At 48.0% G+C, this 26,262-nt stretch overlaps 2 protein-coding genes and 1 long non-coding RNA gene across 8 annotated transcripts in view; 1 reads left to right on the top strand and 2 right to left on the bottom strand.

Annotated features, from left to right (window-relative positions):
- Window positions 1–25,134, top strand: part of LOC125079359 (uncharacterized) — a 40,336-nt gene extending 15,202 nt beyond the window's left edge. Inside the window, exon 3 of the long non-coding RNA XR_007121099.1 lies at window positions 24,941–25,134. This is a non-coding gene — a long non-coding RNA (uncharacterized LOC125079359). The remainder of the gene's footprint in view (window positions 1–24,940) is intronic.
- On the bottom strand, window positions 11,221–18,450 carry LOC125079356 (folate receptor alpha-like). 6 transcript variants are annotated; one of them, XM_047692901.1, is made up of 6 exons: window positions 18,243–18,450; window positions 16,314–16,381; window positions 13,902–14,062; window positions 12,026–12,214; window positions 11,795–11,930; window positions 11,221–11,639 (listed from the first exon to the last, which is right to left on the bottom strand). In XM_047692901.1, exons 3-6 carry the CDS (start codon window positions 14,052–14,054, stop codon window positions 11,335–11,337), a joined length of 783 nt encoding a protein of 260 aa, XP_047548857.1. In that variant the 5' UTR covers window positions 14,055–14,062; window positions 16,314–16,381; window positions 18,243–18,450; the 3' UTR covers window positions 11,221–11,334. The 6 variants fall into 6 exon arrangements, with proteins under 6 accessions (XP_047548857.1, XP_047548854.1, XP_047548858.1 ...); XM_047692898.1 differs by having other exon boundaries at window positions 16,314–16,407; XM_047692902.1 differs by having other exon boundaries at window positions 13,902–14,114; window positions 16,314–16,407.
- On the bottom strand, window positions 21,581–25,229 carry LOC125079357 (folate receptor gamma-like). Its single transcript, XM_047692904.1, has 4 exons — window positions 24,983–25,229; window positions 22,260–22,448; window positions 21,983–22,118; window positions 21,581–21,871 (listed from the first exon to the last, which is right to left on the bottom strand). Exons 1-4 carry the CDS (start codon window positions 25,148–25,150, stop codon window positions 21,585–21,587), a joined length of 780 nt encoding a protein of 259 aa, XP_047548860.1. The 5' UTR covers window positions 25,151–25,229; the 3' UTR covers window positions 21,581–21,584.
- Between the last annotated feature and the right edge of the window lie 1,033 nt (window positions 25,230–26,262).

Below are 26,262 nucleotides of genomic sequence, written 5' to 3' on the forward strand. Positions count from 1 at the left end.
ATAAATAAATAAAATCTTAAAAAATAAAATAAAATTAAATTAAATTTAATTTAAAAAATCTTAAAAAAAAAAAAGATACTCTCTGCTGTGCATATTTATCCCTCCTTTTCCCCAGCCCCCAGGAACCACTTATCTTTATAATGTCTCCATAGTTTTTATCTTTTCCAGAAATTCCTATACCAGGACTCATATAAGTATATAGTCTTCCCATGTTGGCTTTTTTCACTTAATAACATGCATTTAAGTTTCCTCAATCTCTTGGGGCACCTGGGTGGCTCAATTGCTTTTGTAGCCAATTCTTGGTTTTGCCTCAGGTCTTGATTTCATGGTTGTGACATTGGACATGGACTAATTCTGTCAAGAGCACAGAGTCTGCTTCAGATTCTCTCTCCCTCACTCTCCAGCTCATGCTCTCTCTCTCAAGTCAATAAATAAAATCTTTTAAAAAAAATTTCCTCCATCTCTTTTTATGGTTTAATGGGTCATTTATTTTTAGTGCTAAATAATATTCCATAGTCTCAATGTACCACAGCTCATTTATCCATTCACTTACTAAAGGACATCTTGGTTGCTTCAACATTTGGCAATTATGAGTAAAGCTGCTATAAATATCCATTTATAGATTTTTTAAAAATATTTAATTTATTTATTTATTTGACAGAGATCACAAGTCAGCAGAGAGGCAGGCAGAGAGAGAGAGGGGGAAGCAGGCTTCCTGCTGAGCAAAGAACCTGATGTGGGGCTCGATCCCAGGACCCTGGGATCATGACCTGAGCCGAAGGCAGAGGCTTTAACCCACTGAGCCACCCAGGTGCACCCCCATGTATAGATTTTTTATGTGGACATAAGTTTTCAACTCCTTTGGGGAAATATCAGATTGTATGGTGAGAATATGTTCAGTTTTGTTAAGAAACCACCAAATAGTCTTTCAAAATTGCTGTATCATTTTGCATTTCCACCAGCAATAAATGAGAGTTCTTGCTGCTCCACACCCTCACCAGCCTTTGCTGTTGTCAGTGTTCCAGATTCTGGCCATTCTAACAGGTGCATAGTGGTATCTCATTGTTGTTTTAATTTGCATTACCCTGATGATGTATGATGTAGAGCATCTTTGCATGTGTTCATTTGCCGTCTTCATGTCCTCTTTGCTGATGTGTCTGCTAATTAAGGTCTTTGGCTTATTTTTAAATCAGTTTGTTTATTTTCTTACTGTTGAGTTTTAGGAGTTCTTTCTATATTTTAGAAAACAGTCCTTTATGGATATGTCTTTTGCAAATATTTTGTCCCAGTATGTGGCTTGTTTTTTCATTCTCGTAATATCTTTTACGGAGCTGAAAGGTGTAATTTTAATTAAGACTAGCTTGTCAGTTCTTTCTTTCATGGATCTTGCTTGGTTTTATATCTTAAAAGTCATCACCAAACCCAAGATCACCTAGATTTTCTTCTACATTATCTTCTAGGAGTTTTATAGTTTTGCATCTGTGATCTATTCAAGTCTGTGATCCACTTTAAGTTACTTTTTTGTGCCTTCACAAAAAGTGTGAAGTGTGTGTAGATTTATCATTTTGTGGGTGATGGCCACTTGTTCCAGCTACATTGGTTGAAAAGACTCTGCTCCAACCTATTGCCACTGCCTCTTTGCCAAATATCAGTCGACTATAGTTTTGTGAGAATATGTGTGAACTCTTTTCTGTTCCATTGATCAATTTGTTTATTCTCTTTTTTTTTTAAGATTTTTTTAATTATTTATTTGACAGAGAGAGAGATCACAAACAGGCAGAGTGGCAGGCAGAGAGGGGAGGGGAAGTAGGCTCCTCACTGAGCAGAGCCCGACGTTGGGCTCAATCCCAGGACCCTGAGATCATGACCTGAGCCAACGGCAGAGGCTTAACCCACTGAGCCACCCAGAACCCCCCAATTTGTTTATTCTTTTGCCAATACCACTTTGTCCTGATTACTGTAGCTTTGTGGTAAGTCTTGAAATCAGGTATTATCATCATCTAACTCAATTTTGTGTTGGTTATTCTGGATCTTTTGCCTTTCCATATAAACTTGAGAACAATTTTGTCAGTATCTACCAAATAACTTTCTGGGGTTTTGATTGGGATGGCATTGGGTCTATAGGTCAAATTTGGAACAACCTGACACCTTGACTATATTGAGGCTTCCTATCCATAAACATGGAATATCTCTCTATTTATTTAGTTCCTTGGTTTCGTTTATCAATTTTGTAGTTATCCTCACATAGATGTTATACATAGCATTTTTTAGTTTGTTAGACTTATACATAAGTATTTCATTTTTATGGATGCTATTATAAATGCTCTATATTTTTAATTTCAAATTCCACTTTTTCATTGCTAGTATGTAGGAAGGCAGTTGATTTCCATATATTTGCTTTTTATCCTTCAGCCTTGCTATAATCACTTACTAGTGCCAGGAATTTTTTTTTTGTCATTTCTTCAGATTTTCTGTATAGACTAACATGTCATCTATGAACAAAGACACTTTTATTTCTTTTTTTTTTGACACTTTGATTTCTTCCTTCCCAATCTGTATCTTTTATTTCCTTTTCTTGTCCTGATGCATTACTTATAACTTTCAGTACAATATTGAGAAGTGGTGAGAGGAGACATCTTTGCCTTGTACCTGATCTTAGTGGGAAAGCTTTGAGTTTTTCACCATTAAGTATGTTAGCTCTAGGTTTCGTGGTAGATAATCTTTATCAAGTTGAGCAGGTTCTCATAAATTTTTCATTTCAGTTTATTGTACTGTGCTATCCCTGATTTCTTTTTTTAAAAAATATTATTCATTTGAGAGAGAGAGAGAGAGAGAGTTGGGGGGAGAGGCGGAGGGAGAAGGAGAGAAAGAATCCTCAAGCAGACTCCCCACTAAGTGCAGAGCCCAACATCCCAGGACCCTGACATCATGACCTGAGCTGAAATTGAGTCAGATGCTTAACCTACTGAGCCACCCAGGTGCTCCTCTAACCCTGATTTCTATATCATTTTGAAAATAATTTTTATTTCTTTATTGGTATTCTTTATATGGTGAGACATCATTTTCATATTTCCTTGAATTCTTTAGACATAGTTTCCTCTAATTCTTGATGACCCCAAGATCAAGAGTTGTATGCTCTACTGACTGAGCCAGCCAGCTGCCCCTAGTTCTTATTTATAAGAGCTGATTTAAAGTCTTTGTCTAATAAGTTCAACATCTGGGCTTGCTCAGGGGCTAATTTATTGACTGCTATTTTCCCCCGTGTATGGCTCACACTTTCCTGTTTCTTTGCATGTCTCATATTTTTTGTTGAAAACTGGGTAATTTTTAAAAAGATTTTATTTTTAAGTAGTCTCTACACCTATTGTGGGGCTCAAACTCACAACCCCAAGATCAAGAGTTGCATGCCCCGGGGCGCCTGGGTGGCTCAGTGGGTTAAAGCCTCTGCCTTCAGCTCAGGTCATGATCCCAGGGTCCTGGGATCGAGCCCCACATCGGGCTCCTTGCTCAGCAGGGAGCCTGCTTCTCTCTCTGCTTCTGCCTGCTGCTCTGTCTGCTTGTGTTCTCCCTCTCTCTCTCTCTCTCTCTGACCAATAAATAAATAAATAAAAATAAAAAACAAACCAAAAAAATCTTTAAATAAATAAATAAATAAATAAAACTTTATTAAAAAAAAAAAAAAGAGTTGCATGCCCCACTGACTGGAACAGCCAGGTGCCCACAAAACTGGGTATTTTTTTAAAGATTTATTTGTTGTGGTGCCTGAATAGCTCAGTCAGTTAACCGTCTGAATCTTGATTTTGGCTCAGCTCATGATCTCAGGGTCTTGAGGTCAAGCCCTACATCGGGCTCCATGCTCAGCATGGAGTCTGCTTGTCCTTCTCCATCTGTTTCTCCCCTTGCCCTCTCTCTCTCTCATAAATAAATAAAATCTTTTAAAAAGAGATTTATTTATTTTTGTTGTTTAGGGAGAGAGAGAGTGGGAGCATGAGTGGGGGAAAGGGTGGAGGGAAAGGGAGAGAGAGAATCCCCAAGCAGACTCCCTGCTGAGCATGGAGCCCAACATGAGACTCAGTCCCAGGACCCTGCGATCATAACCTGAGCTGAAATCAAGAATTGGATGCTCTACCAACTGAACCACCCAAGTGCCCCCAAAACTGGGTATTTTAAATAATATAATGTGGCAACTCTGGCAATCCGATCTCTCCAACCATGGCTTCTTGCTGCTTATTTGTTTATCGACTTTCATGGACTAATTCTGTCAAGTCTTATTTTCTTTGTCATATGCGGTCACCAAAGTTTCTGTCTGGTTTGCTTCATGGTCTCCTGCTTTTTGCCAAGGGTTCAGGCAAGCCTTCAGTGTTCTGGCAGTTTACTCTGCCTTAACCCTCACTTCCTGCTTGGGCAAGACCTCCAGGTCACCAGAGTTGAGGTATTGGAAACTTCTCAGGTATTTACTGAATGTACTCACAGTTCTGTAAACACATGTGGATTTCTAGAGCCCCAGGTAACGTCAGAGATTTTCATAGTCTTCTGTTGACAGTTCATTCCCCCCTCTTCCTTTGAAGTGGTTTAGCCAGCCCCGTTTGCCTCAGCTGGTGTTCCTGCCTCAAGCAGCTGGGATGTCAAATAATTTGCTGTAAAGTGTTCAGACAAATAGAGTTTCTCACTATGTGAGCTCTGAATCAGGTCAAATAAAGACTAGCTCTATGCATGGGACCCTTAAGGGGAGCTTCCAGACAGACCAGAGAGGGAAAGTTCTCTAGAGAGAGGGCTGTTTGGGAGTTACACACCTATGCTGCCCCCTCTAGTGGCCACTAGGCCACCAGGTTTGCAAAGCTACTGTAGGTGTGAGGCTGCCGCTTTGAGAAGCTGCTGCAGAATTGGAGAGTGGAAGATGGGGGAAAAGCGGGTCCAATGCCACCAAACTCACTGTTCCCACTGGCACTTGACCATTTTTCTTGAACAAATTCTCCTTTGAGTGTTGAAAGCTTTGGTTTCCGGACTTCCTTTTTTTTTGTTTTGTTTTAAGATTTTATTTATTTATTTGACAGACACAGTGAGAAAGGGAACACAAGCAGGGAGAGTGGGAGAGGGAGAAGCAGGCTTCCCACAGAGCAGGGAGCCCAATGCAGGGCTTGATCCCAGGATCCTGGGATCATGACCTGAGCCGAAGACAGAGGCTTACTCCACTGAGCCACCCAGGTGCCCTATTGAGGCATCTTTTACACCAAAATCATCTTGGCACTTCCCAGACAGCTGTGAGAATACACAAAAACCTTGCTCTCTCACTGCGTGGCTCTCATAAGTGGAGAAGTAGACTAGCAATGCTAAAAATAACTGGGTATAGTGGGTATGCTCCATGTTTTTAAAAATTAGCATATCGGTGTTAGAAAGAATGCCCTGTTCATGGCATCCATAATGCAGAAAAAGATGTCAAAGCAAAGAGAGGAGCTCATCCTTTCTAGAGGACTTTTTAAAAAAATGATTTTATTTATTTATTTGTCAGAGAGAGAGGGAGAGAGCATGAATGGGGTGAGGGGCAGAGGGAAAGGGAGAAAGAGGCTCCCACTGAGCAGGGAGCCCCATGCAGGGCTCAATCCCAAGACCCCAAGATCATGACCTGAGTCGACGGCAGATGCTTAATTGAGACCCAGGCGTCCCTCTAGATGACTTTCATACAGGGTAAAGCGTTGTGACTGAAAGTTCCATGGTTACAAACCTTCCCAGATGGGTAAAAGCATACTCATCTTCACAGGCCATGGCTCGTGTGAGCACTGTTAACAAATATATTTCTAAGATAATTTTATGGCTTAGTATAAAATAGTTTTTTAGGGGTGCCTGGGTGACTCAGTTGGTTAAGTGTCCAACTCTTGATTTTGGCTCAGGTCATGATCTCAGGGTCCTTGAGATGGAGCCCCGAGTCTGGCTCTGTGCTTATCACGAGTCTGTTTGAGACTCTGTCTCCCTCTCGCTCTACCCCAATCCCCGTGCCCTCTCTCTCAAAAAAAAAAAAAAATCTTAAAAAAAATAACTTTTTATTATTGACAGTAATTTTGGTGCACATCTTACAAAATAGACTGTAAGTCCTTCATGATTTCTAAATATATCCACTGTCCATATCACCCAGAGCTCAAGGTGATGAGAGAGGACGAATGGAATTACCAAAAATAAGTGGATTGGGAAGACTAGCTCTCCTTCCCCAGGTTCTAATAATATGTCCTCTTTAAAGTAACCATCAGGGGCACCTGGGTGGCTCAGTCAGTTAAGCATCTGCCTTTTGGCTCAGGTAAAGATCCCAGGGTTCCAGTATTGAGCCCCACATCAGGCTGCCTGCTCAGAAGAGTGTCTGCTTCTCTCTCTGCCCCTCTCCCTGCTCGTGTTCTCTCTCTCTTTCTGTCTCAAATAAACAAAGTAAAATATTTTTTAAAAATAAAGTATGTTGGGGCTCCTGGGTGGCTCAGTGGCTTAAAGCCTCTGCTTTTGGCTTGGGTCATGATCCTAGGGTCCTGGGATGGAGCCCCACATTGGATTCTCTGCTCAGTGGGGAGCCTGCTTCCTCACACCCCCCCCACCACCTGCCTCTCTAACTGCTTGTAATCTCTCTCTGTCAAATAAATAAATAAAATCTTTTAAAAAAATAAAGTATGTAAATAGAGTAAACATCAACTGAGACCTTATGAGACACAGTAGTCACCAGTCGTCGGGTCTGTGCCCTGTTGCATTACACCTCAGTGACACTCTCTCTTTCACTCTGATATTGGACATTAATAGGCTTCTAGACCATTTGGTCTGGTCAACAAGGAGTTCCTATTCTCTCCTATTTTGCTAAAATCCTGCCATAATTGATAGGAGAACAGACTCATGGATCTGACATCACCACCATAGCTAACTCTTGGGTGATTCAACCTATCAGAGCTCTGAGACTTGAGATTTCCAGAAACATTCCAGCCCTAAAATGAGAGACTTCTATGGTGGGAGATGGTAACCCACAAACAGGTTAATAGGAATAATTTTAAAGGAGTTAGTGAAGTTGATGGAGACATGGTTGTGGTTATTATGAGGGTATTTTTGGTAATGAGTTTCATGATCTTTTTTTGAGTAGTCATATGATGTAGCCCTTTTTCTTTCTCCTGGCTCTGGTTTCTAACCCTCAATTTAGTAAACCATACTTGTTCCAACTGGAATAAACACTCTCTCTAAAAAAATCCGTGGCCAATGGGCCACTCTCCTAAACGTCTCTACAATACATCTGGTATTGTCCATATCCCACCAAGCACATGCTCCCTCCTTGATTGCTACATTGTTCCAACTAATCTCTCAGAATTTATGATGGGAGAGAGTTTGGTTCAGATGATAGATTTTTATGGAGCCAGATACTGAATTCCTTAGAATATGTCCCCTCATGAACATACTCCACAGAAATTTAGAGTCAATGAGATTCTCCGTGTGCTACCATTGCAAGGAAGAGCATCATACTTGTAATCATTCATTCATACTCATTGTACATATCATAAGATTTACCCATTTAAAGTTTACAAATGTTTTGCCAAGTGAGGGGTACCTGGGTAGCTCAGTCGGTTTGTGTCTGCCTTCAGCTCAGGTCATGGTCCTCGGGTCCTGGGATCAAGCCCCACATTAGGCTCCCAGCTTAGCAGGGAGCCTGCTTCTCCCGCTCCTGCTCCCCCTGCTTGTGCTGTCTGTCATATAACAAATAAAATCTTTAAAAAATATCTTGCCAGGTGGTACAACCTCACCATAAATGAGCTCAGAACATTTCCATGCCCCCTCATGCCTAATTATAATTAATCTTGGTTCCCCAAGCCAGCCCCAGGCAACCACTAATCTACTCTATCTATATAAATCTGCCTTTCCTGGAATTTTCATAAAAATAGACTTTTACTTAGTATGGTGTTTTTAAGGCTCATCCAGAACATTAGCTTATTTCAGTGTTTGTTACTTTTTCTTGCTGACTAATACTCCACTGTATGGATACAACACATTTTGTCTCTCCATTCCCCAGTTGATTGACATGTCAGGTTATATCAGATCTTGAGCTGTTCTGAACACTGCGTCTGTGAACATTTACATGCAAGTCTCTATGTGGATGTACATTTTCATTTCTCTTGAGTAGATGCTTAGAAGTGGAATTGCTGGGTTGTAACGCAGTTATACATTTAGCTTTTTCTTGCAACTGCCAGTTTTCCAAAGAGCGGTACCATTTTACATTTCTGTCAGCAGTGTATCAGGGTTCCAATTTCCCAACAGCCTCACCAACATTTGTTATTGCCTACCTTATTTACTAAAGGCATTCTACTGGGTGAGAAATGGTTATCTTATTGTGGTTTTAATTTGCATTCTCCTAATGACTAACGGTGTTAAGCATCTTTTCACATTCTTATTAGCCATTTGTGTAACTTCTTTGATTAAATGTCAGTTCATTTCTTTTGCCCACTCTTTGAGTTGTTTTCTTACTTATTGAGTTGTAAGCATTCTTTTTATATTATGGATACAAATCCTTGATCAGGTATGTGTTTTCCAGATATTTCCTCCAGTCTGTAACTTGTGTTTGAATATTTTTTTAAAAGATTTTATTTATTTGAGAGACAGAGATCACAAGTAGGCAGAGAGGCAGGTGGGGCGGGGCAGGGGAAGCAGACTCCCTGCCAAGCAGAGAGCCTGACGTGGGCCTCGATCCCAGGACCCCGAGATCATGACCCAAGCCGAAGGCAGAGGCCCAACCCACTGAGCCACCCAGGCGCCCGTGTTTGAATTTTCTTAATGGTATATTTTGAAGTGCACAAGTTTTGAATTTTGATGCCATCCAACTTACCCATTTTTCTCAGTGATAGACTGTTTTTGGTCCAACAGAACACAGTCCATCTGTATAATAGGTAGAATAATCTAAGAAATCTTTACCTAACACAAGGTCTGGAAGGTATTCTGTTTTCTTCTAGAAATTTTATTGTTTTAGCTGTTATATTGAGGTCCATGATCCTTTTAATTTTCTGTGAGGTGAAGGTCTAAGTTCATCTTTTCGTGTGTGGATAATCAGTTGTCCCAGCACATTGGTTGTACAGACTATTCTTTCCCCCAGTGAATTGCCTTTGCCCCCTTTGTCAAAAAATCAATTAACTATAAATATAGGGACTTATTTCTGGACGCAGTTCTGATCCATTAATCTCTATGTCTGTCCTTATACCAGTACTACTGCTGAGGAGTTCTTAATATGGAAAATTATTAATACTTTCTGCAAGCTAATGACTCCTCAGAATTTGAGGATGACCAACTCCAGAAAGTGGGACTCAGGCTAGTATTCTCATAAACAGTTCAGAAACAACACAATAGGTCTTTAATTAGGTATTACTTAGGCTTGAGTTGATAGTAATTTTTTTAAGACAAGATTTTATTTATTTATTTGAAAGCGAGAGAGCAGGGGCAGGGGCAGAAGTGGAGGGAGAGGGAGAAAATTTCAAGCAGATGCTGGGCTGAGCCAGGAACCTGATGTGAGGCTCATTCTCATGACCACAGCCAAAACTGAGAGTTGAGCACTCAACCAACTGAGCCACCCAGGCCCAAGGTGATACTAATTTTAAGTATCATTAATTGTAACACATCTGTAAGCAGGTCACATTTGTAAATCGTATCGCTAGTTCTGTAGAACATGGAATATACATCAGTCAGCCTTGTTTGCAAGACTACCTGGGACAGTGCCCAGTGGACTGCTCCACTTTTCACCTCTTTACAGAGGTTCAAAGGGCTGGTTCCCTTTCTTACCTGAATCTACCTGAAAAATTAAATCTGTAACCACAACCATGCCAGAAATATAAACTGACAATAACGTAACAGGGTCTTTGTAGTGGTGATTAGGTCTTCTGTGAAGCATTCTAATTGCCCTCTCCTTTCAAGAACTTATGAGCGTTGAATTTTCCTGGCCTCCTTGAAGTTAGTCGTGGTCATGACTTGATTTGGCCATCAGGATTAGTGTTGGGTGGAACTTTTAAAAGCCCGTATGGAATTCATCAGCGTTCCTATTCCTGTCTCATGGAAGTGTGCAACGAGATGAGCCTCCCACAGCCTCAGTCCCTGAGTGGCATGCCCGGTGTAAGCACTACAGCATGTGTAAGAAACTTTAGCTGTCCTGGAAATATCTGGTATGCTACTGTAACATAACCTAGCTTCTAATAACTGCTACAAACTACACTTAATGTGAAAACACTGCCTAAAAATCTGTTAGATTGTTGGTTTGTAATGGGCTCTAGAAGTCTAGGTTTGGGTTCTATTCCTGACTCTGCCAGACCGGCTCAAGTCCAGGTTCTCTGGCCAACCATGAGGTCCATGATCCCTTCAAGAGATGTGTATTTACCCACTCCACTGGGCACCCACTCTCAAGAGCCAGATTGCCTGGGATGGAATCCCAGCTTTTATGAAGGGGCTGTCTTAGCCAAGTTTCTTAACTTATGTGGCTGTTTCCACATGTGTACAATGTAGACAATGTAGACAATAGAATCTGTGCCCTATAGGGATACATATAAAGCATTTAGGACAGTGCCTGGCAGATAGTGCTTTGTGGGTGGTAGCCATTCCATGAGAAACGGCTCTTGCTGGCCTTCTTCACCTCTGCCCAGGCAACCACCCTGAGCAGTCTGTCAGGAACCAGAGGGATCCACAAGTTCCCTCTCTTCTATCAGAGAGCTGAGCATTGGGCAGAACAGTCAACCCCAGTAGACTTGGGTCCAATTCAAATGCCAAAACTCTGGGCCTGGTTCTAGATTAAAGCTGTAGTAAAAAATGAAATTGAGGAGCACCTGGGTGGCTCGGTCAGTTAAGCGTCCAACTCTTGGGTTTGGCTCAGGGTATGATCTCAGGGTCCTGAGATTAGGCCCCACCTCAGGCCCTGTGCTCAGCACATAGTCTGCTTCAAATTCTCTCTCCCTCTCCCTCCGGCTTACACACTCTCCCTCTCTCTCTCTCTCTCTCTCTCAAATAAATAAATAAATAAATAAAATCTTAACACACACACACACACACACACACACACACACACAAAATGCAATTGAGAGCTATGAATATGTCCTAGGTTACAAAAACAGTTCAACATCTAAAAAGCTCATAGTACGTATCAGAACTGGGAACTGACCAAGTCTTACTGGCTTCAATCAATGGGAACTGGGAAGCAAAAGTCACATTCCCACTCATACCCAAATAATTCATGTAATACCTGGTGGGTGTCTGGTTTATTCAAACTGTCGGTCAGAGCCCTATCCCTGGCCGAGGAATAGGAGGTGAATGGCTAGGAGCTTTGGGGCTCAACAGGGCAGGGCTGTGCAGGTATCAGAGAGTAAAAGGAGCTAAACCCAGGAGCCCGAGCTGCAGCATCAGGGCCAGGCTGAGCAGAAGAGGCTCCACCCCTCGGGGCAGGGCCCCAGCACTCATGGCCATGGCATAGAACCTCGCCACCTCCTCATTGGGGTTGCCCTGGGCTGGGTCAAACCACATCTGGATGCAGCGGCCACTCCCTCGGCTGTAGTTGCTGGCCTGGTAGGAATGAGTCCAGATTTCACTGCACAGAGCAGCAGGTGTGGGGAAGTGGAAATGGAAGGGAAGGCAGGCAGCTCCTGCTGGGCACCGGTTATAGCCTGTAGGGAAGACGGGAGGGAGACCTTCAGCCACTGGGCCCAGAACTAGCTTCGCTTCCACCAAGCCCACAGCCCCAAACATTCCTATGCCAGCCCTACCCTCCATACCTCCACCCCCATATCTCTCCCTCCCTGCCCACCCCCCAGACCCTCACCTGAGGTCCAGTCCCAGCCCTGGTGCCAGTTGCTCTTGCAGGTGTAGGAGGTGCGACAGTCCTCCCACCATTGCTGGCAGTCCTCTTTGCACAGGGGCACATCAAGGATGCGCTCCTTGCGCCAGCTCTGGTTCACCTGGGAGAAGTCGGTAGTGAAAAGGGGCTCAGGTTCACAATTCTCAGCTGCTCAGTCCCTCTGTAAATATGGGGGTCCAGGGAGGACACTCATACCTCCTGGATCCAGGGCCCCAGGTTAGGGGAGCACTCATACAGGCAGGTGTCCTGGATGAAGTGGCGCTTGCAGGCAGGTGTCATATGTCCGCAGTGGTTCCAGTTGAATCTGTACAGGTAGGAAATATCCTTATGGGCTTCCTGGCTGGTGTTGGTGGAGCAGCAGGAATTCTTCTTCCAGGGGCTGCACTGGGTGGGGAAGATACAGGCACTAACTCCCATGCCCAGCACGGCCACAATATTCCCACGTGCAGCCTTGCCCCTTTTAGTCTTTGATCCCCCAAAGCAGTCAGCCTTCCAGGGCAATGCTTGCCACGAGAGGACCCTCTTTGGGAGCAGTGCAGGCATTACGAAATTCACTAATTCAAACCTTTATTGAGCTCCTACTTCCTCGAACCCAGAGAGCAGAGACGTGACAATGAACACTTCTCACGGGATACCTGCTTTGGAAAGAGATTAAGCAGGAGAGAGGGATGGGGAATTGCACTTTTGTAGAAGGGTCAGAGATGCCTCACAGAGAAGGTCACAGAAGACCTGAAGCTGAGGAAGCAAGTCAAATAGATTGGAACCTCAGAACAGATCTAATTACAGAACAGATCTAATTACTCAAAACACTGAATGAATGGAAACCCATAGCTTAGAATTCAGTATAAAAGCAAAATATTAAAACATGCACTTTATTTATTTTTAGAGTGGGAACATGCACACACACATGCATGAAAGGGGTTGTGGAGGCCAGGTAGGGGGAGGAGAGAGGAGGAGAGAGAGAATCCCACTCAGAGGGGAGCCTGACGCAGGGCTGGATCCATGACTCCAACATCATGACCTGAGCTGAAATCAAGAATCAGAGCCTCAACCGACTGAGCCACCCAAACGCCCCTAAAATGTGCACTTTAAAAACAATAGGGCGCCTGGGTGGCTCGGTGGGTTGGGCCTCTGCCTTCAGCTCGGGGTCGTGATCCTGGGGTCCTGGGATAGAGTCCCGCATGGGGCTGTCTGCTCAGTGGGGGGCCTGCTTCCCTCTCTCTCTCTCTCTCTCTGCCTCTCTGCCTACTTGTGATCTCTCTCTGTCAAATAAATGAATAAAATCTTAAAAATATATATATATATATAGGCTGAAGAAGTTAAAGTCAAGGCTGCTGCAAGTATCCAAGTTACACCATCGCTCACCTGTAGACTTAGTGATTCAAAGCAACGTGGTCACTGTCTCCTAATGAGGACAGAATGAATGCCGACATACTGGAATGCATTTTGCAAGCAGCTTCCTTTTTGTGTTTTCTTTACAGTTATGGCATCGTATGGATTTTTCTTAACATGTAGACAGGTTCAGGATATGAAAGGGGTTGTGGTAAAACAATTGCCATAGAAAGGAGACCTCAGGTCCACCAAAAAGGTCAAGAGCCCCAGGGGAAATGTTTGCTAGGTGTGTGAATCAAGGCACCTCACACCCAGCCACGTGCCTATGAGAAATCCACTTTTCTCGAGCTGCAAGAGGCTGGCAGGAAAGAAGCCACTGTGTGCTCTGGGTACTTCCTCCTCTCAAGACTCTTAGAGGGGTCAGTTCCAGTCCAAAATCTGAAATCAACATCAGCCACTGGGCTGCGTCTCTCCAGGGTTATTTCCCAGGCTCCTCTCTAGAGAATCCGGGTTTGTGTGACATGGAAATACAACAGCCAAGACACTGAGCTGTTGGCATCATACAGACAACATGGGGCACAGAGCATGTGGTAAACAGATGGTTGCCCACCAAAGTACAGACTCTCAAGGCCTCTCAGGTGGTCTTCCTGCCTCTACCATGGAAGCGCTCAGAAGCTCTATTCTCCTCTTCTTCTTTCTGAATCAGCTCCTCCCCACCCCAGACTGGCCCTCGGCCTACCTGCTTATGCAGCTCGTCCTCCGGGCTTGGCTTTTCCTTGTGGTGCTTGGCGTCCATACAGACATTGAGAAGCTCAGTCCTGGACCGGGCCGCCCATACTGCGGCCACCCCCACCAGAAGGAGCAACAGCTGTGTTGTTACCCGCTGGGCCATGTCAGTCCCTGAAGGAAGAGCTGTGGTCAGTGGCACCAAGAAAGGTAGAGGTGGGGCCTCCCGGTGGGTGGAAACAGCCCCAGGTAGATGGAGTCTCCATGAAACCTGGGGCCATTCGGCCCCACCCCTACCCCTTAGTCTTCCCAGCCTCAGGGAGGAATGGACTCAGATACCACCCCGGGACAGTCCTTGCTGGGGTCACACAAGTTACTGACTTCTCCAGGTAGAAGGAGTCAAGTGATAAAACTAAGAGATGGGTCTGGGCAAAATGCAGAAACAGCCAAGAGATTGCCATAGGTCCACAGTCCCTTGCTTGAAATCTTTGGAGGCAAATGTTTCAGAACTTAAAATATTTAGGATTTGGTAAAAGGTAATATGATTTACATGCACTCAACAATCAAGCACACATTCCGTGGTAAAATCATTACACTGGTGGGTTACATTAAAACTCTAATAACCTCACATTGATTTTTAGGTCAGATTTTGACACCAAATCACTTTGTGCAAACCTTGACAATAATCTTAGTTTTGGAACTCCAGATAAGCAGCAGATCTGTGTTTAGAAACGAACAAACAAGGGGCTCCTGGGAGGCTCAGTCCTTTAAACGTCTGACTCTGATTTCGGCTCAGGTTGTGATCTCAGGGACATGAGATGGAGGCCCACGTTGGGCTCTGTGGAGTGGAGCCTGCTTGTGATTCTCTCTCTTCCCCTCCCTCTGTCCCTTCCCTCCCTCTCTCCCTCTCTAAAAAACAAAAACAGAAACAACCAACCCCCAGCCTCATCATCTGGTTTCTCCCAGAGGTCCTGTGACATGGGTCATTGTCACAGGGCACTGGAGGGCTGGCGGCAGGTGTGGGCAGCCAGCTGGACAGCCTCCAGGCCTTGGTAGGTTCCCAACCCCTGGCCACAGAGCTGGCCTCCCTTCCACCTTCACAGCACCTCAGCCCTCTGAGCTCAGACCCTGAACCTTGGGAGGCGACTGACTGTTCCCTCACCCACCAGTCACCAGGCACCTGGTACCTGGGCTCTCCTAAAATTTGGCATTTGTTTCCCACAGTTCCCAAAAGCATATGCGCCCCTCTGCTCAAAGGTGCCTCGTCTCCACAGCGCCCCGTGTCCTGGAGAACTTGGGCTTCTTCCTGGGCCTCCTGGAGGGGGCCTGAGCAGGCCGCCTCCAGGCTGACTGCCCCACAGGGCTGGGGAACCTGGAACTGAACTCCTGCCTCACTCCCCAACTCGCCCCTCACCTTCCCACCTTCCAAGATTCTGCTACTCTGTTTATTCCAGTGTTCATTCATTCTCTCCCCGGCTAATTCACTTGTTCCAGGACCCAATCACTCTTCTCATGACCCAATCACTCACTGACCTGCGAGGGCGCAGGACAAATCTGTACTCTCTGGAGAACCAAGTGATTCTTTGGAGAAACACAGACTAGCAGCTAATTTAGAGCACAGGAGGCCAGATCAGCCTGTCGGTGATCTCAGCCCTAACACGGCACCTCCTGCTTTACCGTGGGACAAAAGAACTCATATTTTCTTGGGTTTAGCGTCCTCCTCTGAGGATTAAATGTAGGGGAGAAACCCCCACTAAATGACAGTCTGCTGGGCATGGATTGTGCAATTGTTGGCCCAGGTTGAGGGGTGTGCCCACCTCATGGAGCAGGGACCACCCAAGTCTGATTCAGGCCCCTGGAGTCCAGAGCTCCTTCAGCTTTGTCCCCTGCATCTTCCCTGTGCCCAGGTTCCCAGGAGGGCCTGGGGTGGAGACTCAGAAAGCCCTGCCCCGGGCTCCTTGGGCCCCACCTGGTCAGTCAGCGGTTCTGCTTGCTCTGGTTGTTTTCTAGAACCAGAGCCCTCTTCTCCATGGAGCCTCCGTCACTCTGTAAGCCACTTCCCACATTCCTAGTCCCCACTTCAGACCTCGATGCAACTCTCTCCCCTTCCCCCAATAGCCACCATCGCCCTCATCACCCTGAACACATTACCCCCCACCCCACGCCAGGGCCCCAAACTTGAAGCACGCTATGAAGGGCAGTGTGCTAAGAGGCAGGAGCCCATCAGTTCTAGTTCGGTGGTGGACACTAACTTACGTTTTAACCTTGGGCAGGCCCCTGCTCTGCTCTGGGCCCTCAGCCTCCACCTTTGAATTCTCTGGGATTTAGGCAAAAATAGATCCTCCCTCTTTGGCAAATTCTTTAACACCTGCTGGGAGCTCTGTGGGGTGTGTTGCCTCTACTGAAGGGGTGGGGAGTGGCGTACCTGGGAGAGGAAGTGTTCCTGGTTCCGCTCAGGCTTCTGCTCGGCTCCGCAGTCCCCCTTGCCCTACTCTGGAGCACAGCCGAGGTTTAGTGGCCTAGGAGACCGGCAGTAGGGCAGGCAGCGGGGAATGTGGCCCAGGAGGGGGGCCTGGGATCGGGCGAAGGCCACTCACCAGTTAATTATTGCACGCTAATTATTGTGGGCACTGATGTGGGAAACAAAGGCAGAAGAAAAATTATTTAATTTCCGGGGTGCGCCTGGGTGGCTCAGTGGGTTAAGCCTCTGCCTTCAGCTCGGGTCATGATCTCAGGGTCCTGGGATCGAGCCCTGCATCGGGCTCTCTGCTCAGCAGGCAACCTGCTTCCCCCTCTCCCTGTGCCTGCCTCTCTGCCTACTTGTGATCTCTCTCTCTCTCTGTCAAATAAATAAATAAAATAAAATAAAATATTTAATTTCCTTACTACCTGCACCCCATTGATAAGTCCCTGAAACAGGCAAAGTGACATTCCTGTAGGGATTCAACTGTCTCCATGTTAATACTTTGCTAAGGGCAAAAGGCACTCCTAGCCCCCCTACACACACCCCCATCCCCCGCCATCCCTCCAGGATCCTGTAAGTCTACTTTAGCATATAAATATTCCTTTAGAAATTTCCTTTATCTCTAACCCTCACCAAGATACATGTTGACAATCATCCCCCAAGCTTATGGCCCACCGATATACATCTGAAGGGTCTCACGAATAAGGTTTTATTAGGTGGTAATAAATGACCTTTTCCCAACAATAGCGAGCCCCCTCAACATCCTGGAAAACTTGCCTCCAAAATTCCTTAGAGACTTATGCTATCTCTAACCCCCTCCCAACTTGAAAGTATATAGTGGGCCACTCCTCATGACAGCTCTTTCTGCCCACAGGTCCTATCCCCGTACTTGAATAAAATCACCTTTGCACCAAAGATATCTCAAGAATTCATTCTTGGCCGTTGGCTTTGAACCCTAACATCTTTCCTACATCAGGCACTAGCCAGGCCTCCATGGGAGGTGGGTGGGTGGGTGGGAGAGCGTGGATTCTTAGTGCAGGCCTAAGGCCAGTCCCCAAGTCCCACTTACCCCATTTTCTCCCCCAAACTTAGGGCTGATAAAACCTTGCAGCCTGAGATGCTGGGATCCTTTAAAATAATCTGGTCCACTTCTAACCCCTGTCCTTCTTATATAGATGAGAATGAGATCCAGAAAATAAGGACAGAATCAATTGTAGGGCAAGGGCTGGAGTGCAAGCTTCCAAGCTCCCAGCCAGCTGTAGAGACTAAAGAGCTACCTAGTCCCCAAAGTAGAGATCCGCCAACTCCTCCAACCTCATCAGTCCCAGGTGTCGCCAGCGGCAAAATCAGACATTCAGCAGCCCAGAGCCTCAGTTGCTCCTAGGCTGCGGCCCCCCTCTCTTTGCCCCTGTACCCAACCACACAGGTGTCCCTATTCCGGCATCTGAGAGTCAGGTCTCCTGTAGGCCCTTCCCACCGTGGCCACCCCACCCAAGGACCGAAGTCTTCCTTTTACCATGATGGTACCACTGCTGGGGAAAGGGAAAAGGAGAGGAGCAGATTTGGGCAAGAAGAAGCCGAGCTCCATTTTGTCGCAGTGCCTGTGTGCGACCCAGGGAGAAGTGATCATAGAGGCAAAAGCCCCCGGGAGGGGTACAGGTTGGATACAGATGTGGCAGCCATCGGCCTAGGGACAGCAATAGAAGTTTAAGGAAAATGGGGCCTCGGTACCATGGGAAAGGCCACTTGGGACAGGAGGTGAATGGGCTTGCTGGGAAAGCAGCTGAGCCCTGAAGGGCATGGAATGAAATGGACTCCCAGGAGAGCCCCATCCCCACCCTCACCCCCACCCCCAGCCCTGCTTTACCTCTCCCTCAAAGTGAGCCTTACCTGAATCCTGTGAAGAGCAGGGAGGGTTAAGGCCTTGGAAAACCTCAGCAGGTGAAGGGCCCTCGGACCCTTCAGACCTCTCTCCCGGCTTTATAAGACCAGGCGACCTTCTCCTGTTTGGAAAAGAATGACCAGAGATCTAGGAATGCCTGAAGGAGGGAACTCGTCTAGATGGGACTTGCCCCTACCTGGCATCCTCCACCCCTGACCTGGGGACTGATCATTAACTGGGCTTTGTGGCCTCTCCACTAGGAGAAAGACCTGGGCCCTGAGGGCTTCATAAGTCACCAGCTAAGGGGAGGGGAGATGGGCGTGGAGTTCTGCTCTGTGGGGAGTCACCCTCCTCTGAATCTGGGATGAGAGTGCAGGGGCTGTGTGACCTGCGGGGAGGAACAGGGTGAAGCGGCCACCTTTGAGCCTGGACCGGAAGTTTACTATCAGCCAGGTGAGCCATGGGCATCCTGTAGCCCCCAATCTGTAGGCTGTGCTGTGACCAAGGATAACAGGAGGGTGTTTGGCTGGGGCAGGTGGAGGCCCGGCCTGCGTGGAGTCAGGGTGGGTGAAACTGGAGCTTTTCCTGCCTGCTGCTAGCCCACCGCCTGTTTTCTCAGCTGTGGAAACTGCAGTTCCCAGGCAGCCAAGAGAGGCTACAGTTCAGACCTGAGTCCCATTCCAAACCAGGTTCTTCCACGAAGGGAGAAAGGAAAGCTCTGTGAGAGGCCCTCAGGGCAACAACCTAAGGATTGCACAAATACTGTGTTTCTCCTCTGGCCTCAGTTCCTGTCCTTGCCTTCTTAACTTCTATTTCAGCCTCCTAGAAACTTCTCCTTCCACTTCCATCCTACCAAGCCTTTGTCCTTGCTGAGCCGAGTGCTGGTCCTCCCGCCATTTTCTGTTTGGCAGAGATTACTCCCCTGGAAGCCTTCTCTAACCTCCCTGGGCTCCCATAGACTCCTCATGAGTGTCTGTTTTGTTGGGGAAGAGCAGATGATAAACACAGCAGATGATAGGTATCTGTACAAAGGCAGGAGACCCATGTGATAAGAAAGTGCCTGGATGACCTTGTTTGGTTGGTGGTCAGAAGTCATGTTAGCGGGGAATCGTAGGTTGAAATCTAAGTGGCTACAAGGAGCTAGCCTGCAGAGAACAAAGGAACATTCCAGGAACGCAGAAAGAGAATTGCTGGCACAAAGTGTGTGAGAAGCGTGAATGGAGCTCACCTATGGGGTGTGGAACAGAATGATGGAAATGAGCTCTAGGTCAGTCTAAGTCAGTCAGTGGGGGGAGGGCAGGGCAGGGGTCTCTATGCCATTGAAGTCTGGTCTCTCCAACAGATACCATGGGTTAAAGGGTTGGCGAGGGGTTGCCGCATAAGACATTTTTGGTGTTTTTTTACTTTTTAAAAATGTCCATCATGGGACGCCTGGGTGGCTCAGTTGGTTGAGCAGCTGCCTTCGGCTCAGGTCGTGATCCCGGCGTCCTGGGATCGAGTCCCACATCGGGCTCCTTGTTCTGTGGGGAGCCTGCTTCTCCCTCTGCCTGTGCCTGCCACTCTGTCTGCCTGTGCTCTCTCTCTCTCTCTCTCTGACAAATAAATAAATAAAATCTTAAAAAAAAAAAGTTTAAAAAAAAATGTCCATCAGATGGCGAAATTTGTGGGTGCCAATATGGTGGTGAATAGGATATCTTCAGTTCTCAAGTATCTGCCTGTATCATACTTACATATTACAAAGGGGGAAGAAGTAGTGGAGAAACCTGACAGACCCAATCTCACCCTCGGGAGTGAGTGAGCTCACCCCCATATGCCTTCTGTTATGATGCACTGAGAAGGACCCAGTGTTGTCTTGGGGCTATTCATGCCAAAAATGTATGACCTTGATTTAATAAGGAAGAAACCCATAAACCCTAAATGAGGGATGTTCTATAATGGAATTCGCCTGTGCTTTTCAAAAATGTCAAGGTTCTCAAAGAACCCTTCTCCTTCAAATACCCATCAGTAGGAGACTGAGTTAGATGAGTAGATATACTACATAGGCTGGAATACTGCCCTGCAGTGGAAAAGAATGGGCCAAATCTCAGTAGATCAATAAGGAAGATCTCAGAAACTGTGTTCTCATGATAAGACACATGGTGCATGGGGGCGCCTGGGTGGCTCAGTGGGTTAAAGCCTCTGCCTTTGGCTCAGGTCATGGTCCCGGGGTCCTGGGATCGAGCCCCACATTGGGCTCTGCTCAGCAGGGAGCTTCCGCCTCCCTCTCTCTCTGCCTGCCTCTCTGCCTACTTGTGATCTCTGTCTGTCAAATAAATAAATAAAATCTTAAAAAAAAAAAAAGACACATGGTGCATGAAAGCCACACCAAGATGGTCTTTTCGTATCTATCAGTTTGACAAAACAAAAGTCAGCTTAGTAGGAAATCAGAAGTTTGACTCTATCCTGTGTTGGCAAGGCAGCAGGAAGCAGGCACTCTTATCCCTAGTTGGGGGGGGGGCACACTGATACAGTTGTAGAGTTGTAACTCAAAATTATAACTCCATCTACTTCTTGACCTAGAAACGCCTTTTCTGGAATTCATGTGTAACATTCTACCATGCATAAGATTACCCACTGCAGGGGCACCTGGGTGGCTCAGTCGCGTGGGCATCCAACTCTTGCTTTCTGCTCAGGTCATGATCTCAGGGTCCTGGGATGGAGCCCCACATCAGGCTCTGTACTCAGTGTGGAGTCTGCTTGAGATTTTCTCTCCCTCTCCCTCTGCCCAGCAATTATCCCTTTAAAAAAGGGAAGCAATGTAGTTGTTCATCATTGGGCCTCCTTACCCACTACCACCACCAGTATCTCCACCCTAGTCCACATCTAGTAAGGGAAGGAAAGGGAAAGAGGCTTTCTTTATCACCAGGAGCCTGAGAACTTATCTGTCATCTCTGCCCACCTTCTCTCCACCCATCCCCTTAGCCCCTTGTGGTGTGGGACTGATGAACTTGGCATGGAGGGAAGCCTGGTGAAGAAGAACTTCAGACTAAGGGGTCAGCTTCTACCTCCTACTTGCTGGTGAACTTCCAGCTATTCCCAGTCCCTCCTTGGGCCTCTTAGGAGGAATGATAAAGCAGTGAGGCTGTCCCTCCAACCCACTCATCCCCAAATTACGTACAAGACACAAGATACACACGGATCTATGAAAATAGGCCATCAGAGGAACCCCATATGACTCATCTTGGATCAAGAACCAATAACTAGGGCATTGTGAGGTCCCCCCATCTGAGAGTGCTGAGCTGGGCCGAGGCCAGGTCACCCAGGCTGGGTGCGGACAAGGGAGATGGGCAGGTGTCCGCAGTGACAGGGGCTCAGCCCAGGAGCCCGAGCTGCAGCATCAGGGCCAGGCTGAGCAGGAGAGGCTCCACCCCTCGGATCAGGGCCCCAGCACTCATGGCCATGGCATAGAACCTCGCCACCTCCTCATTGGGGTTGCCCTGGGCTGGGTTGAACCACATCTGGATGCAGCGGCCACTCCCTCGGCTGTAGTTGCTGGCCTGGTAGGATTTGCTCCAGAGGCCCTCACACAGGGCTGCGGGCGTGGGAAAGTAGGTCTCAAAGGTGCGGCAGGTGGTCCCGGCTGGACACTTGTTAATACCTGCAGGCAGAGAGGGTGGACACAGACATTCAGCCCCCCGGCCCGAAGCTGGTTTCTGGCCACCCCAGATCCTCAAACCCCATCTCCGTCCCCACCCGCCACCCCCCTCACCTGAGGTCCAGTCCCAGCCCCGCTGCCAGTTGCTCTTGCAGGTGTAGGAGGTGCGACAGTCCTCCCACCATTGCTGGCAGTCCTCTTTGCACAGGGGCACGTGCAGGAAGCGCTCCTTGCGCCAGCTCTGGTTCACCTAGTGGGAGGAGAGGAGGGAGGGCTCACTCAGCGCTCAGCGGATGGGACATGCAGATGGGATGAGACATCTCCTGCCACAGCCCTGATGGAGCTGGATGGCAGCTGCAGGGGTGGGGTGGGGAGAGGCAGGGTCCCATACCTCCCGGATCCAGGGCCCCAGGTTGGGGGAGCACTCATAGAGACAGTTGTCCTGGATAAAGTGACGCTTGCAGGCGGGCTCCATCTTGCCGCAGTGCTCCCAGGTGAAGTTGTACAGGAGGGAGGTGTCCTTGTGCAGCTCCTGGCTGGTGCTGACTGAGCAGCAGGCCTTCTCCTTCCAGGGAGTGCACTGTGTGGGGAAGACACCGACTAAGTGCCCACCCGCCCCACAGCGGTCTCCTCCATCTTCTGACTCCTCTGCCCCAGGTGGGGCATCCAGAGGAACACTTGCTGGGGAGGGCATCACGATGCCTGGCTCTTGGGGTTGAGGCAGTTGTAACAGTTTTTTAACAGAGAGTAAAACAGGGGATGTGGGAGGCCTGGGAACCACTGTCTGGGGAGCAATTATTTTCATGCTTCTAAATTATTTCACGTGATTCGCGTTATTTATATTACTCATTTTGCCTCCAGCCAATATTAACTAAGTACTTTTGATCAATCCCGCATCGTGCTGGGGGCTGAGAATACATCTGTGAACAAAACAGATCAAATCTATGCCTTGGGACGCCTAGGTGGCTCAGTCTTTAAGCGTCTGCCTTCAGCTCAGGTCATGATCCCATGGTCCTGGGTTCAAGCCCCGCATCGGGCTAACTGCTTGGCAGGAGGCCTGCTTCTCCTTCTCCCATTCCGTCTGCTTGTGTTCCCTCTCGCGCTGTGTTTCTTTCTGTCAAATAAGTAAAATCTTTTAAAAAAAAATCTCTGCTTTTATGGAGTTTATGGATTTAGTCAGGGGCAGGGGGAAGACACAGAACATGGTAGGCACAGAAAACAGCAAGTGCAAAGTCCCTGAGGCTTTTGCACTTTATGCCCTCAGCACTCTAGTAAAAACATCATTCATTCAACCGTTACAGAGTTTACGTAAGCTGTACCCCTGGTAAATGGTGGGATCAAGATTTTAACTCAGGGCAGGTAGGAGAAGAGCCCGGCCCCAAGCTATGGTAAGAGCAGAGAGGAAGGGCACTGATCTGGCTCTCCTATGGTCTGGACCCTCAAGCTAGGAGACTCCACATAGGTCCAGAAAGTGGTGGGGGACAGAGGGCATAATGGCCTGCACATGAACCCCGGTATGGACCTGACTCCATATGGGAGGCCATCCCAGAAAGATAATTCAAAGCAGGAAAGACAATGGAAGTGTGAAGGTTTCTCTGTAGAAATAATTCCAAGCTGGGACTCCAGAGCTGAGTGATTACGAGCCAGTCGTTTAAAATCTCTGCGATGAACTATAGCACCCAGGGGCAAGCAACAGGGGCATGGGACAGGTCTGGGCACTCAGGAGAAACAAGGAAAATCCAAGAGGGTGGAACCAAACCTACCCCAGTCCAACAGCCTAGCCCACCCCCAGCACAGCTGACATCAAACATGCTTCCAGGCCTCCCTGAGTTCACACATGCCCCTCCTCAGATGCCCCAACTCCTGGGGGTTCTGCAGGACCCCGGTGCACCTCGTCCCTGGCCTGCCAATCAGTGTCAGCAGTTCCTGCCTCCAGGAGGGGGTGATTATACTGACAGGCACTTGCTGGCCTCTAGTAGGGGCTCGACACAGACAAGCACTCCCCATACAACCCCTGTGCCTCAGAATTACAATCCAAAGGCTCCTCAAAATTCTGCATGCCGTTTCTTGCAAAGAGGAAGTGCTCCCGAGGGGTCTTAGAAGCACCATCTAGAACTTTAAAAGTTCTGAAAATGAAATAATCTTTCAGTTTTGGAAGAGAAAAAGTTCTGGAGATGGATGGTGGTGGGGACAACAGTATGAATGGCCATCAAACCCAACATTTAGAAATGCTTAAAATACCAACTTTTATATTACGTCTATTTTAGCGGGCGTGTGTGTGTGTGTGTGTGTGTGTGTGCGCACGCGCACACACACACAATGCAAACAAAAAACAGAAAATGACTCAGAAGTCATGGGGCTCTGGGCTTCCCACTCTTCACTTCTAGCCCCTGGGTTCCGAGCTGCTTTGGGGGCTCCCCTGGCCTCCCCTTCTCTGTGGGCAGCAGCATCCTTGGCTCTGGTCACACTAAGCTCATCAATGCCTCTGCCATCCCCTTCCCACCCGGGTACAAGCTGTTCTCTGCCAGGCTGCCCTTTCCTGCTTTGTCTTCCTGGAAAACTGTTACTCATTCCCCAAGGCCAAGGCTGATGGCACCTGTCCTGGGAAGTCTTCCCATCGTTATCTGATTTGTCACTGTCTCTTCAGGACCTAGTGGGGGTGGAGGACCTGAACTGTTGCTCTGTATTTGCTGCATGGTGACCTTGAAGGACCTGTGTCCCCTGAGCCCTGTTGTTGAGCTCCATGGGCTGGGGCATAGTTAAGGCTGGAAAAGGCACCGCCCAACTCTGTCCTAGCCCCTGCTCATGTTTAGCCTCTCAGTTCCCACGCTATGTGTACGCATGGATGTACACACACACACACACACACACACACACACACACACACACACATTGTATCCGTGCCCACTGTGGGCCTCGTTTCCTACTTCCTCACCTGTATAGGTAGAGACTACTATCCACCTACCCGCTATAGTAGATTTGGTGTCCCCCTGGGGATCCCTTCGGCCACCCTCCTGACTCCATTGCTCCCCAAAGCTGATCTTCCACTTCTCTGCTTTCTTCCATTTCTAGGGTCACCTCTCTCTCCTACCCATGACTCTACTCCCTCCTCACCTGGCCATGCAGCTTGTCTTCGGGGCCTGGCTTCGTCTTATGGTGCTTGGCGTCCATGCAGATGTTGAACAGGTTCGTCCCAGCCCGTGGAGTCCTAGGCTGGGCACCCCACGCAGCAGCCACCAAAGCCAGAAGCAGCAGCTGTATCATGGGCCAGGCCCTGTCCATCCATTCCTGCCAGAAAGCCACAATCAGAGGTAGATGCAGCCTAAGAGGGAGGCAGCAGCCACGAGACTCTCCGTGCGGTTTCTTGTCTCCCTACCAAGCCTGGATCTTCCTCCCTCCTCACCCCACTTATCCCTGAGGGCCCCCAAGCCACGCCAAAGGCAAGTGTAGAGGTCTGGGCCAGAAGGCAAGACCCATTCACCCCATCCCAAGGGCACTCCAACACTAGCTTGCTCTGTGACCTTGGTGGGAGCCACCACCCCTCCCTGGATGTGTCCTTCTAGATTTCACCGGTGGTACTTCGTCCACAGTTTGAAGGCCCTGCTAGTTCTGCAAGCCCTCTCAGATCTGCACAACAGGAACCACGGAATGTGGTCTGCTGATGAGGGGAGGGAGTGAGAGAAGAAGTACCTCCCAGCCTCAGCCCATCCCCCACCAACCCAGTGTAGGGCAGATGGGGATCCTGACCCGGGACCAGCTGAAGGCCACTGAGCCCTGCAGTCACGGCTCATGGTCCTAGACTGGGTGCCATGGGAATGTAAGGGGGGTGCCATTGGGGGCACAATGTGGAGAGCCAGTGAGGGTGCAGTCCCAGAGAGCCAGACCCCAGTTTCTCACACCTCAACAACCCCACCCCCCACACAAAGGGGTCTTGGGAAGTTACCCTGGCAGAGTGGGGCCTGGAGCTATGGAAAGGCCGGAAGGCGGGGCGCCTGAGTGGCTCAGTGGGTTAAGCTGCTGCCTTCGGCTCGGGTCATGATCTCAGGGTCCTGGGATCGAGCCCCACGTCGGGCTCTCTGCTCAGTGGGGAGCCTGCTTCCTCCTCTCTCCGCCTGCCTCTCTACTTGTGATCTCTGTCAAATAAATAAATAAAATCTTAAAAAAAAAAAAAAAAGGAAAGGCCGGAAGGCGCATCATGATGCACTCGGAGGAGGGAGCACATTGGGTGGTGGGAGCAGCGGAGGAAAATCCAGCAGAAAAACCAGACCCCAGGAGAACTGGGTAAGACTTCACCTTTCCTCCCACCTCCTTCCCCACTTTCCCTCAAGACCTGCCCTGGCCTCACCCTCAGCCCCCCTGGGAAGTACAGTGTCTCCCTCCTCCACCCCACTCCT

The sequence above is a fragment of the Lutra lutra genome, chromosome 10 (assembly GCF_902655055.1).
Source record: "Lutra lutra chromosome 10, mLutLut1.2, whole genome shotgun sequence".
Lineage (NCBI taxonomy): Eukaryota > Metazoa > Chordata > Mammalia > Carnivora > Mustelidae > Lutra > Lutra lutra.